The 12,500-nt window shown below is 47.2% G+C and overlaps 2 protein-coding genes across 4 annotated transcripts in view; one reads left to right on the forward strand and one right to left on the reverse strand.

The window, feature by feature from the left end:
- kifap3a (kinesin-associated protein 3a) overlaps positions 1-4,631 on the forward strand; it is a gene marked incomplete at both ends in the record, with an annotated part of 25,466 nt that extends 20,835 nt beyond the window's left edge. The window contains 2 exons of the mRNA XM_079997944.1: positions 430-508; positions 4,436-4,631. Of these exons, the coding sequence (XP_079854070.1) occupies positions 430-508; positions 4,436-4,631 (275 nt within the window). The remainder of the gene's footprint in view (positions 1-429; positions 509-4,435) is intronic.
- Positions 2,783-12,500, reverse strand: part of niban1a (niban apoptosis regulator 1a) — a 26,827-nt gene continuing 17,109 nt past the window's right edge. Inside the window, exons 9-14 of one of the 3 annotated variants that reach the window (XR_013844214.1) lie at positions 9,811-10,241; positions 8,807-8,917; positions 8,576-8,683; positions 8,370-8,481; positions 6,891-8,271; positions 2,783-2,878 (exon numbers count right to left, since the gene is read on the reverse strand). Coding sequence is in view for 2 of the 3 variants with exons in the window: in XM_080002529.1 (XP_079858655.1) it covers positions 7,052-8,271; positions 8,370-8,481; positions 8,576-8,683; positions 8,807-8,917; positions 9,811-10,241 (1,982 nt within the window). In the remaining variant the exon portion in view is untranslated. Of the gene's footprint in view, positions 2,879-5,845; positions 8,272-8,369; positions 8,482-8,575; positions 8,684-8,806; positions 8,918-9,810; positions 10,242-12,500 lie in introns of those variants that run through there. The other 2 variants (XM_080002530.1, XM_080002529.1) reach the window with 2 other exon arrangements.

Consider the following 12,500-nt stretch of genomic DNA (forward strand, 5'->3'; position numbering starts at 1 on the left):
GGGGAGGGGGAGATGACAGAGCAGGGATGAAGAACTGGATGGGGAGGAATCCGGGGGGAGGATTGGAAGGAACCTGCTTGAAAATAAGGGAGCTAGGGGGACACAACGGGGGAGATGGGGAGAAACAGTCGGAGGATGGGAGATGAAAATAGGTGATGAATGGAACCCATGATAGATGAGTTGGTTCGAGGGATAGAAGACAGAGGGGGCAAGATGGAGAGCAAGATGTCCAATGGGGGGAAGGTGTGGTTGCAGGAGGAATGGAGGAAGACAAAGGTTCAATGGTGAAATTGATGATTAAAAATGATGATTTTTTTTTCCCCCTGAGATTGTCCCCAAAGCGGACCTCCCTCCACCCGTTCCCAAAGTTTGTGCGGCTCTTAAAGATTGTTTGCATGTTTTCCCTCCATCCAGAAGGGATTATCCCAGCCGATGGTGCCATCAGCCCCGAGTTCTTCACTGACTTCCAAAATGGAGACCTGGGACAGAGCGCTGGGTTCATTGGCAGGTAAAGGCGCTTTCTATTCTGTAATATGATGTTTTTTTTTGTTTTTTTTGGGGGGGGGGGGTGGTGCAGTTGAAATGTTTTCAAGTGTGTGAATGTAGGGTTGAGGCTGGCAGGCACGGCAGGTTGTCTTTGTCCAGAAAAACCCGCTCTGTCAGGGGGAGGGAAACACAAAACAGCGAGTGTTTACCTTCTAGCCGCCGGTGTCTTGGGGTAACGGAGCCAGACGACTTGGCCGAGCGGCGGTAGCGGTCATGTGACCCCGGCGTGTTGTTTTTTCCCGAAGCGCCATTCCCGATCTGTGTTATTGAACCGGAGCAAGTCTGAGTCCAGAGCCGAGCGCCGTCCCAGAAGGCTGTCCCTCCACCCTGAGCGAGCTTTGAGAACAAACACGCTCGCTCCCCTGTTCTCTCTCTCTCTCTCTCTCTCTCTCTCTCTCTCTCTCTCTCTCTCTCTCTCTCTCTCTCTCTTCTCTCTCTCTCTCTCTCTCTCTCTCTCTCTCTCTCTCTGCTCTCTCTCTCTCTCTCTCTCTCTCTCTCTCTCTCTCTCTCTCTCTCTCTCTCTCATCACACATCATCAGGGTCAGGGCTGGTTCCGTCGTCACTCGGGCCAAAACGCAGGGAAGTAGGAGTGACAATCGTTATCGGTCTGGGGCGGTGCACGCCTTTGTGTTTTTTCCGCCTGTGTGTTTTTTTTTTATAATTATCACAGGCAGAAGATGTGATACACTACTAATATGATGAATAGTTTCGGAAATTGAGAGTTTATTCTGAGTAATTTGTCTTGTTTATTATCAAACATCTCACTGTGCGTGCGATAAAGCTTGTGTCAAGTCTTTTTTTTTTTTTTTTTTTTTTTTTCCTCGAGGCAGGAATGTTTGACTTGGCTGCCGTTGAGAGGTCGACTGTGTAGATAGCGAGACTATGAGCTGAATCCACGCTGCAGTTATTTCAGCTTTCAGACCAAATGGACAGGAAGGAGGGAGCAGGAAGGAGAGAGAGAGAGCGAGAGAGAGAGAGAGAGAGAGGGAGACTGAGCAAGCGAGAGAAGAGAAAATGAGAGAGCAAAGTCAAGGGAACGCAGAGTGAACCCCCTCACCACCTCCTCCTCCACTCTCTTTGTAACTGATACCTTTTAAATATACGCGGTGAGCTGGGGGAATTGGCGTCTGTGAGACTGTTTTAATTTGGCCAGTGTACACTCGAGTGATCCAGGTTAACACAATAATCAAAGCCAGCTCTGATGCTTATTTTAAACTATGTGTGAAACATGGTGTGAATGGGACCCTTTTTAAAAAATTGACTTAATACAATTACTGTTATTCGTATGCGAGCATCATAACGCGCTGATTTACACCGGCCTCGGGAAACGCCTTGACTGTGTGTCATTGGAAAGCCTAGGGACATTTACCAGAAGCGCTGGGGGCCGCCTGGGCAGCGGTCGAACCGACGCGATAGGAAAAATGAAAGCGGGAGAAAAACAGAACGCGGGTTCCAGTGGAGAGATGACAGATGAGTGACGGACAAGCAGGCGGCCATCATGTGGAAGAGATGGGGTTCGAACTCCCAAGGTGCGATTTCTCGGGATATGGCGATAAAGAAGACCCGCACATCCGATACCAAATGGGATGGATGCTGGATTAAAAAGATCTTGTAAAGTAGAAAGGAGAGATTGGCACACACCAAAATAGTTTAAAGGATTTATTTCATGCAGAGAGTGGAATGGCCTCACAATCAGGTGAGCGCTGGGGGTGGCGGGGGTGGGGTCGGCGGTAACCTGAGCAGTGACAGCGTTGGCGCAGATCAAAGCGGGACCGGGCCCCGGGGTCTGGAGGAGACAGACGCACGGGGGCCAAAGGGTCACGCCAGAGGAGGAAAAGGGCCCTGATTTCCCCTTCCTGCTCCCTACCGAGGAGTGCTCTCGCTGGGATGGAAGGTGTGCACACACCTCACCCCACCACCTACTGCTGGCGGGGACCCCTCTTGGGGCCCGACGCAGCCTTTTTTTTGTGTAGGAACACTGGGGCCCTTTGTCCTAATGACCCAGCATCCCCCATGCTCGTTCTGTCACAACACACATGGGCGCATGTATTTTGAACGAGTACGCAGATAAGTAGATTTGCATGTTTCATGATAAGGAATATCGCAAGTGACATCAGCTGAGTGACCGGGCAACTGTCTGGAAGATTACTTGAATCTGTAACATTAACTTTTTTGGGCTATTTGACTTTGCAAGCACCTTGAAGGAAAACTCTTCTTTTTCAATCATTGGGAGTCAACCTGAGTGATTGGCATCAGAACTGTGCAAACTGATCCAGTGTTGAGAGAAAAGCTTCAGCGACTCCGGTGCGATGGGGCAATCGCGACCACGGTCCTGGTGAGAAAAATAAGGCTGGGGTTAAAAACAGGGTTTTCCTTTAACCGAATGGAAAAAAAGCATCAGTAGACCTATCGCTTTTGCTAAAGTCCACTTCACAGACTTGCATCCTTTATACCCACAGACACAGAACAAAGTCTTCCTCAAAACATGTCAGTATGTTTGGCGTGTTTTAGCTTTTCAACATATGACTCATGTCTCTTATCAAAATATACTATTTGAATTATGTCGCGGACATTATATGGACGCCTTCCAAAACACTACGCTACTCTAAAATTGGGAGTTTTCCTCCGCTGCCATTAATGTCCAGATATTGGAAAGCTGACCATGCAGTCATAAAACCACCATAAACTAGTCGCATATCAAGACTACATATGGGCTTTGAGCAGTGGAAGAGAGGCCTGCGGTCCAGCTGTGTCCTTCCGCCAGCTCCGAGGGTGTAACCAGCCGGTAAGGCGGATGGACGGACAGACAGCTCCAGAACCAGGCGGGCAGATGGTGTGACTCAGAGCTCCACTGTTCTTCCCAGCCTCCTTTAGGCCGGCACTCAAATCCCCCCTGACAGCCGTAGCGTGCGGAGAGGAAAAATACATATTTCTGCCCAGGGAGAGGAGGTAGAGGAGGATAGTTTGTATGGGGTGGAGGTTGGGGAAAAGGGTGCAGTTGTGATGGAGGTGGGGGCACAGGCAAAAAGGAGAAGGAAGAGGGGGGGGCGAGCTGCGTAACTGATCGCTGGAAGTGATTTGGCTAAAAACAACACGTCATTATAGGCGCTCGCAGGGGCAAAGCAAACAGCTCGTATTTTAGAAGGCGAGGGAAGGACGTCGGGCCGGCCCCGGCGAGGAGAGAGAGAGAGAGGGAGAGCAACAACAGAGGAGAGACGGTGAGGGAGAAGCCGAGGGCAGAGGGGAAGAGAAGGGGAGGAATATGACACACGCTGTCATCTGCTAAGCCCCCCCAGTTTATCCATCACGCCGGCACGGCCTGACAAGGTGGCCCGGTGCCGTGACCCCCACGAACACACGCTCACACCAGCTGGACAGAAGATGGGGCATGAAATCGATTGGGCCGTCGCCCTGTTTGTATCCACATCCCCATGGAAACTGATTTACACGCTGTCGATACAGGCACTCCATCATCCCCCTCAACAGGCCCCCGGTGCAGGGCGGAGGGCACCCAGGTTCTCAGAACTTGGCCGGCCGCCGCCGCCTCTTTCTTCCTACCGCTCTTGTTATGACATTGTGGTGTTTTTTTATAGCTTGGCCGCTCCGCTGTTTACCCCTGCAGCCATAAGTGCTCTGTAATTCCAAACGCTCATTGTTGGAGTCAAACAACCGGCATTAGCAGCGGATTAATATTACATTGACTTTTTTTTTTTGAGAAGCTTTTATTTGTCAGCTGTTGTGAGCCAGCCCTTTCCGAGTGAGAAGCGCGGCATTAGAGCTCCACCTGGCGGCCTGTGTGTGTACGTGAACCTCTGGGATGAGAATGCTGTCGGTACGTTTCATTCGTTTTTTCCTGTTTCTCGTCCTCCCCCCTCCCCCCCCCACCCAGTGTGCCGGAGCAGTTTGTCCCAGCAGCGGCAAGCGCCGGAGGACGGCCGGCCACGGCCTACGGCTTCCGGCCCGACGAGCAGTTCTTCCTCAACTACCACGGGGCGGCTTCTCGCTGGCACACAGAGCTGCCCCTCACGCACAGCTCGACGCCGATACACCCACATGTGCACACGATGCACACAAACAACGAGTGACACAGAAGATGAAATGACGAACTGAGAAAATGAATCTGCCGTACGTTCAGACTGGAGTTGGGTGCTTTCACTGTGTGCTGCCACTGTGTCTTCTCTTATCGGTTGATTGCATGCAGTAGTGCATTCAAGCTTAAAATATGCTTAACTAATCTTATTGAATGTGAATAACAGTAAAACAATAAAATACAAAATCTTAAAAGAAGGCAAATTACAATTGTTATTTCCGATTGTATTGGTATTGAATTGATTTCAATGTTGTACTGTATGTATGGTTATCTTATTTATTTCACATGTTTAATATTATCTAGGGGGGTTGGCCATTTTGTAAAATACCTCTGATATTTAAAATGCACGACATTACAGAATGTTTTGTAAAAACATGGCCAATTTTGCCTTTGGTAGAGACAGGGATTGTGAAACCCCCTGGATCTGTCTGAGGATCAGCGGGACGTCAGAGGTGGAGCTGGACTGTAGTTGCTTGTAAACACTACTAAAGTTTTCCCTTTGCACATTTTTAAGTCATTCAACACTGGATGAACTGGAATCCAGATGCTGGGACTTGTCAACAAAATGTCTTATTTTACTGTTTAGAATGTCATAGGAAAAGAAATGTGAAAACATTTTATGCTCTGTCCTTATTGTGGGGGAAATCGCTTTATAAATCTCCTAAATATTGCTTTATAATTGTCAGAAAATGACATGATGTTTTTGTCCTGTGTGCCTGGAATGTCACTGCCCTGCTGAAATATTGAACAGCATTGAAATAAATGTTTCAGGAATTAAAAAAAAGTGATTTAAACATGACTGAAGTTTGCATAGAATACTTGCAATTCACAAGAAAATATGAAATTAATTCATTAAAATTAAGGCCTTAAAATGTATTTAAAATGTCTAATCGGTCGATATTAAGGGTATTTTTGGCATCAAATATATTTTTTAAATGTATTCATTTAGAATAGGGACATTGAGGACACTTGAATGCACATAGGCTCAGAGCGAACATTTTGGTTAACTTTGCTTATCATAGGAAACATTCAACGGATAAAAAATTGTTTACTGTTTTGATGCAAAATCGGGACTTTTGAATTTAACTAAAATAGCAAACTAAAATTCCTTAAATAGAATTTGCTGAGAGGTGCACACGCCTTGTTTCTATGTTTCACAATATGTTGATAAAATGGAAAAATAGACAATAAACAAGTCATAAAAGCAGCATGCTGTATTTATTTCATGTGCTATTTTCCCTGACACCCCCTGAACATTTGGTTGGTATACTTCAAACAACAACGTTTTTACGGACTAACAATAATAATTCTACAAATAATAATAATAATAATAATACAAGTATATTAACAATAAGTTGACTCATATTCATAATTTGGCTGGGGGAGGGAACATCTTCATTCTTGTCATTAACATTGGCTCACGTTAGCAGAGCCGTTTTATGAACGATATCGTTACAGGATGTACTGTATGGGATGGATGACAGGCACTTTGCATTGTTTTCAGCACAGGTATATAGACTGAGAGACAGTATCTATGGCAACCACATCCCCATAAATGAGGTTGCCTTCCTTCACGGTTGAATCAAGAGTCAAGGCACTTTGGAGCAAAACGGAACCCAAGTTTGTGGGAGCTATTGCAAAGGCACTTCATGTGCTACTTAAAATTCTTCTGTAAAATAACTACCACCATGGGTTCACTTTTTTTGCTTTAGTGTTTTCAAATCCCTCAAAAATACGTATTATAAAAGGAAGTATCTGGTGTCAGGGGTGAAGCTAAACGACCCCTGATACAACATTTCACCAACTGAATTTCATTCTGTAGTTTGGTGGAAATTTATACCTAGTGGTTTTCGCAATTTCCCTCCTGGGATCACTAAAGTATCTAATCGAATCTAATACAATCTCCAGTGGTCTTCCCAAAGTAACTTTGTGCTGAGAACATTTAAGTGTTCAAGACAATGTTTTAAAAAAAAGTTTATAAAAAAATTAAAAAAAAATTACATCAAGATGCTTTTTGGAATGTCAGCTTGTGGTGCTTTGGACCAATTACGTTACCCATATATAATCAAAAAATAATTTACACTAATACCATGCATTCTAGCTACTGCTATCTGCATGTTTGATATGAGGTTTCTAACCTGCAATATCAGTCCAGAGCAGGTAGTTCCTTTTGTGCTAAATTTGTTTTTGATAGGACTTCTTATGTTACAAAGGCAACATAGATGGTGATATTGTAACTCATATTATGACTTACTTTGCTCCCTGACAAAAAGCTCCTCTCCATCACTTCACAAGGACGCCCCTTGCCATTGTCTTGAGTTGATATGATGGGATGAGACGGTGAATAACTGTGGTGGCATGTTTCACTGATCTGCGGGAATATCGCTTGGGTAGTGCTGCACCAGCTCCTCCACCTCAATGACCTCTACCACCAGATCTCGAATCTCTCTGATGCAGTCGGTGGCCGGGGCGTCCGGGCCGGGGGGGGGGGGGGACCTCTGCCGGTGCCTCTGAGGTTGCGGTTTCTGGAGACTTGCAGGCCTCCGTGGCGGCATCCTCCCTGGAGGTGGCATCGCCGCAGTAGGCTCCTGTCAGCGTTGACGGGCCGTCGCGAGTTACCGGGGGGGTTTCCAGGGTATCGGCAGAGGGGTCACTCGAGCTCGCAGTCCATTCAGTGACGTCACCTTCCTCCTCCATCGGGTCAGAGGTCGACGATGCTTTTTCGCCGCTCTCCATGGACTCCAGGTCTGAGGCGGCGCAGTCACTTCCTGCATACACGTTGAGGGAAGAGGATTCAGAACCGGCGACGAGTTCAGCCTCTTCTGCGTCGAGAGCCGGGCTGCATTCTCCAGCTGCGAGTGCAGATCCCTCGCCACAAGAGGGCGCTTCCAACTCAACCTCGGGAGGAGAACATTCGGAGTCTTCCTCCTCAGTGTGAATTACTGTTAATGCAGCCACGCCTTCGGCTAAATGACATACTGGGGTTTGGTCATTGGCAAATTCTAAGGGGGGGGGCATAATACACTCTTCTTGGTCATGCGTTTCCCCCGCACCCCCTGCAGGAGTGGGAGTTCCTTGCAAAGCCTTTTCCACTGGGGCATCCCTGCTCTGTGTCAGGGCTTCAGCTGACGTCTCTATTTTCTCCTCTTCGACAAGAACCTCTCTCCTTTCGTTTACAGCCTCTGCAGCAGCTCCAGCCTCTTCCGCCTCGGCGGCCGGGTCAGCATCTGCCGTCGCTGCCGTCTGGAGCGCGGCGGCGTCCTCCGGGGCTACAGGGGTGTCCGCGACAGGAACAACGTCCACCACTTGAGCCTTCCTTTCTTCATTCTCGGCGGGCGTCACGACGACATCCTCGGCGTCGATCCCTGCGTCGGCCTTGGCCGTGACTGGCAGCGCGACGTCCTCTTTCTCCTGCAGCGGATCCGAGGCCAGGCTGTTGTCCATGCAAGGAGAGGAGGGCACGGTGGCACGCTCGGGCTCGGCGGCGGGCCTCATGTGGGAAGCCAGCAAGCTGGCCGGGCTGCCCGGGGAGGAGGGTGTGGGGGAGGAGAGGCTGGAGCGGCTGGACTGACTGAGGAGGTCTCGGCTGTCGGTGAACAGGTTGTGCTTCTTCAGGCTGGCCGCCTCCTTCACCACTGGAAAGAGAGAAGATGGGGACGTTAGCGCTCTCCTCTCAAAACCGCTTGGAGTAACCTTAAACAAAACCAGTCGTCGTCGTGGTAGTACTAGGTACCTTTGGTGACCTCCTTGTCCAGCGTCTGCAGCAGAATGCCCTCGTAGACATTTTCCACATGGACAAGGTTGGCATGGTCGGCGTAGATGAGCTGTTCTAGACCTTGAAGATCCTATCCAGAAAGAGACATACAGCTGTAGATCTGACAAAGTGTGTGTGTGTGTGTGTGTGTGTTTGTGTGTGTGTGTGTGTGTGTTCAGACTCACAGGTTTAACTATGGGGGCTAAGTTCTTCTTGATGTGGGGCAGAGTGACGGCCACTAGAGCCTCCTGGAAGATCCTCTTCCTCACAGAGCTGCTGTCGTAGTCATATTGCTGAGGAGACAAAGGGAGGGGAGGTAATAGGTCGGTCAGAAATCTGAAACCGGAATATATACTTTTACGGTTCCCTTCAGAGAGTGAGATCAATTATTGATGAGATCTTTCTGTTTATCCGACCTTGAGCACCCTGTGCCTGGCTTTCTCCATGGCAGAGCCGGCAATTTCTGGGTTGTCCTGGATGGCCTTGTGAAGCAGCTGCTGAAAGGTGAAGGCTGCGTTCTGCATCAGCTGAAACCAAAACATGTCGATGTGGTTTATATGTTTACTCAAAAACTAAGGTGTAATCTGGGATTTAGATAATAAGCCTAATATAAGGGATACTCAGTGTAAATGGTATTAAAATGGGCCTTGGTGCAAAGAATAGAAAATTAACAGAGGGGTTAAGACAAATTCTACCTGTGGAGAGTGTAAGTAAGAGTTTTCAGTGGAAAGAGTTCAGACATACTGTATACTGTATGTAGAATTAAATTATCAAAAGCTACCATTTACAGAATTCACCCAGACACATTTCTAAGGCCGCTTATGAATCAAGATTGTTTCTAACGCAGGAAGTCTATCGTGAAGAAATGCTGTACAGGCGTGTATGTGTAAATATGGGCTCATCAAATCACAGAGTCAGACGTTTACGCAGCCCACGTAGTTTGTGGATCAGCAGATTAACACACGCTGAGCCATCGGGCAAGGAGCCACTGGTGAGCACTGGTATGTAGAAGAAATTGCTAGAGTGTGAGTGTGTGCATAGGAGCAACAATAGCCACCTCCACCTCCTATCAGAATCACTAAGGGTTTCCTGTAGGTACTTCCTGTGAAAAACAATAGATAGAGAGACAGACAGACAGACAGACAGACAGGGTGAGTGGCGTGTGGCACGCCACCACAGGCCACTCAAGTGGCGTGTTCAGGGACCTCCGACACAGACGACGGGGGGGGTTGTGAAGACCAGTTTATTGTAGAGATGGGGCTAGGTGGAATTAGCCAGGAGCAGACTGAACATGTCATGACACAGGGCTCCAGGGGTTTTTAAACCTGATGCTCGATAGCCCAACCAACGAGCATCAGGCGTGGCTACTCAAGCCACCCCATCCACCACAGCAGATAGGCAGAAAGACAGACAGCCGTACCTGCTGTAGGTCTATCTGAGCGCTGTGGATCAGGCTGCCGACATTGGAGAACCCAAATCGCTGGTGCAGGTGGGGCAGCTTCTCCTCGAGCGAGCCGATCTTCTGATAACAGCTCAGCAGGTTGGGCCGTGCCATCTTGGCCAGGGCCTGCACGCCGGGACCGGAGGAGGTGGGGTTGTTGGGCCGACTCGTGAACACCAAGTAAAGCGGGTGGAACTGTAAACAACAGAAAGCAAAACCTACCTGATTCAGCCCCTCCGTTATCCCGCCCACCTGGAAGTCTTGGCAGATGCGCTCCATCATGCTGTCGCTGAGCTGCCGCCCCTCCTGGAAGCCCGAGCTGATCGGCTCCATCAGCTCCTCCAGGGCAGAGGCCAGGTACGGCTGCACGCTTTCCAAGCAGAACTTCTCCGCCGGCTCGGACACGCTGGCTGCGGGGGGGAACAGAGGAGCAGGATCCCAACTGTGTTTTGTTGTGTATGCGACCAGGGAAAGAGACTCTGGTTGGACAGTTTATCTCGTCTACGGTCAGAGGATATAAATAATGTCAAATGTGTCGAGGAATCTTCTTTTACGTTTTAACATATCTGAGAACTGCTCTTCTGGGCTGTCCTCTGAGATACTTTTTCTGGTGCTGATAAAAGTTCAGTGCCTGGTCTTAACTTAACAGTGATTGATGGGTGTTTTTCGGCTCAAGTTTGATGAATACATTGTTTATAAAATACATACAAACAAAATACATTACATTTACATTTACATTTAGTCATTTAGCAGACGCTTTTATCCAAAGCGACTTACAATTGTTCAAACACCGACGGACGCAGCCATCAGGAGCAATTAGGGGTTAAGTGTCTTGCTCAAGGACACTACAGCATGCTAGCAGGAGGAGCCTGGGATCCAACCAGCAACCTTTAGATCACTAGACCACCAGCTCTACCGCCTGAGCTACCATCCCCATGTAATGTTTAACATTATGTAATGTTGTGTTAAAAGTGTGTTCAAGTCTGTAGATGCGACTGAACAAAAGGATCAATGCTAACACCAATTGAAAATGGGGCTGCTGAACCTCATGACTTACAAAGGGAAGGAAAGAAAAATATCAAAGTAATCGAAAACATTAAAAAGAAACACATTTCTTTTAACTCTCCTTCCTTCTGTGTCCGTTTAGGTATTCTGAGCATGAGCAATGATGACCCACAAACCATGAAGGAAAGCGTTCTGGGCCAATTTAATTGGGAATGAACATGCTTTTTACGCCAAAATGAATCAATTTTTCACAGTGTGCTAACACCCAGTGTAGGTTCACACCGTCCTCTGATTCTGTGCCATATTTACATGATCAACAAAGACAAAAAAAAATGAAATAAAAAAATGGGTCACAAAATGTGTTTAGTCATGCATTTGGGTGTGGCTGTGGTGTCTTGTGGTTCAGCCTGCCTGGTTACCTGGCTGTTGTGCTTTTCTTCTGTGCTGACACAGATACCTGGTTAATAGTGATGAGGAGTCCAAGATACAAAAGGTGATGTACAATAAACCTGACATTAAATACCTTAAACAGTAAATAAAAAGTTGGCAGTGAGCCTATTAACCAAAAATAAATATAAAAAGCATGATAAAAATGCCAAGTCCTACTTTGTTGCAATACTATGTTAAATGACGTTAATTATTGTTCTTGGGACATACCTGTGTGGTTATTGTGGTTCATCATTGCGGTTACAAGTTCAAGTTTAAGAGAGTATTTGTCACATACATACACATACGGTCGTACATATATGCAGTGAAATGTCATGACACCCGGTGATTACGCACAAGCTCTATAAGCAGGGTGAGATTTTAAACTCGGGACTAACACACGTCACAGATTTTGTAAGAGACGCTCAATAGCTGCATATGTGTAAAGTTGTTGACACATTCACTGCTGAGGATCGCCCCTATTTTCACGCCGAGGACGGCGGCCCGCAGAGACCTCATTTGTACGGAGCCCAGAATTCACAGCTACACCCTTGGCTCGAGTTGACAGGTAAAACGGCAACACTTGGAGTATTTATTTAGTCGAAGCGATGAAAACCCTTTCACAGCGGAACGGGCCTTCAGCGAGCTGTAAAACAATGGTGTGTTCTTCATTTATTATGTAGGTTTTGGCCCGGAACGCCAGCATCACCCAAATTAGCTTTTACGCACAGCGGTATGTTTCTAATACACAGCTCAAATGCATGTAGTGTGAGAAATACTTTAGAGTTGCCAAGATATACGGTTCAACTTTTTCCGCTGAAAACTTTAACCCATACTTACATTATTTACATAGTATTTGTCTGCCTAAGCGCCGAATTCACAGATTGCTCCTACTACTTATGTTTAAGTCAACAACTTAATTTACCTTGTTTACGTTGCAAAGGAAATCAAATACAGTAATTGTAATGTCGCATAACTTAGCAACTTTCTTGCAGAGATCTTGAAAAGCTGAGAAGTTCTGTAAACCTTGCAACCAAACTAGAAGCTAAAGAGCTTTTGCAGCTTCAGCTACAGCATATTTTTCTTCAATGCGGTCGAGAATTCATTTCCAACGATTTTAACCCTTCTGCATTTCTGCATTTCTTTTGCATCGTTTGAGGTTGGCATCTAGGCTCCACTGTTCCTTCCTCCCAGCGAGGTGTACGGCAAACACAGGCGTACCTAGTGAGCTAGAAATA

The sequence above is a fragment of the Zeus faber genome (genome assembly GCF_960531495.2).
Source record: "Zeus faber genome assembly, chromosome: 1".
Taxonomy (NCBI): Eukaryota; Metazoa; Chordata; class Actinopteri; order Zeiformes; family Zeidae; genus Zeus; species Zeus faber.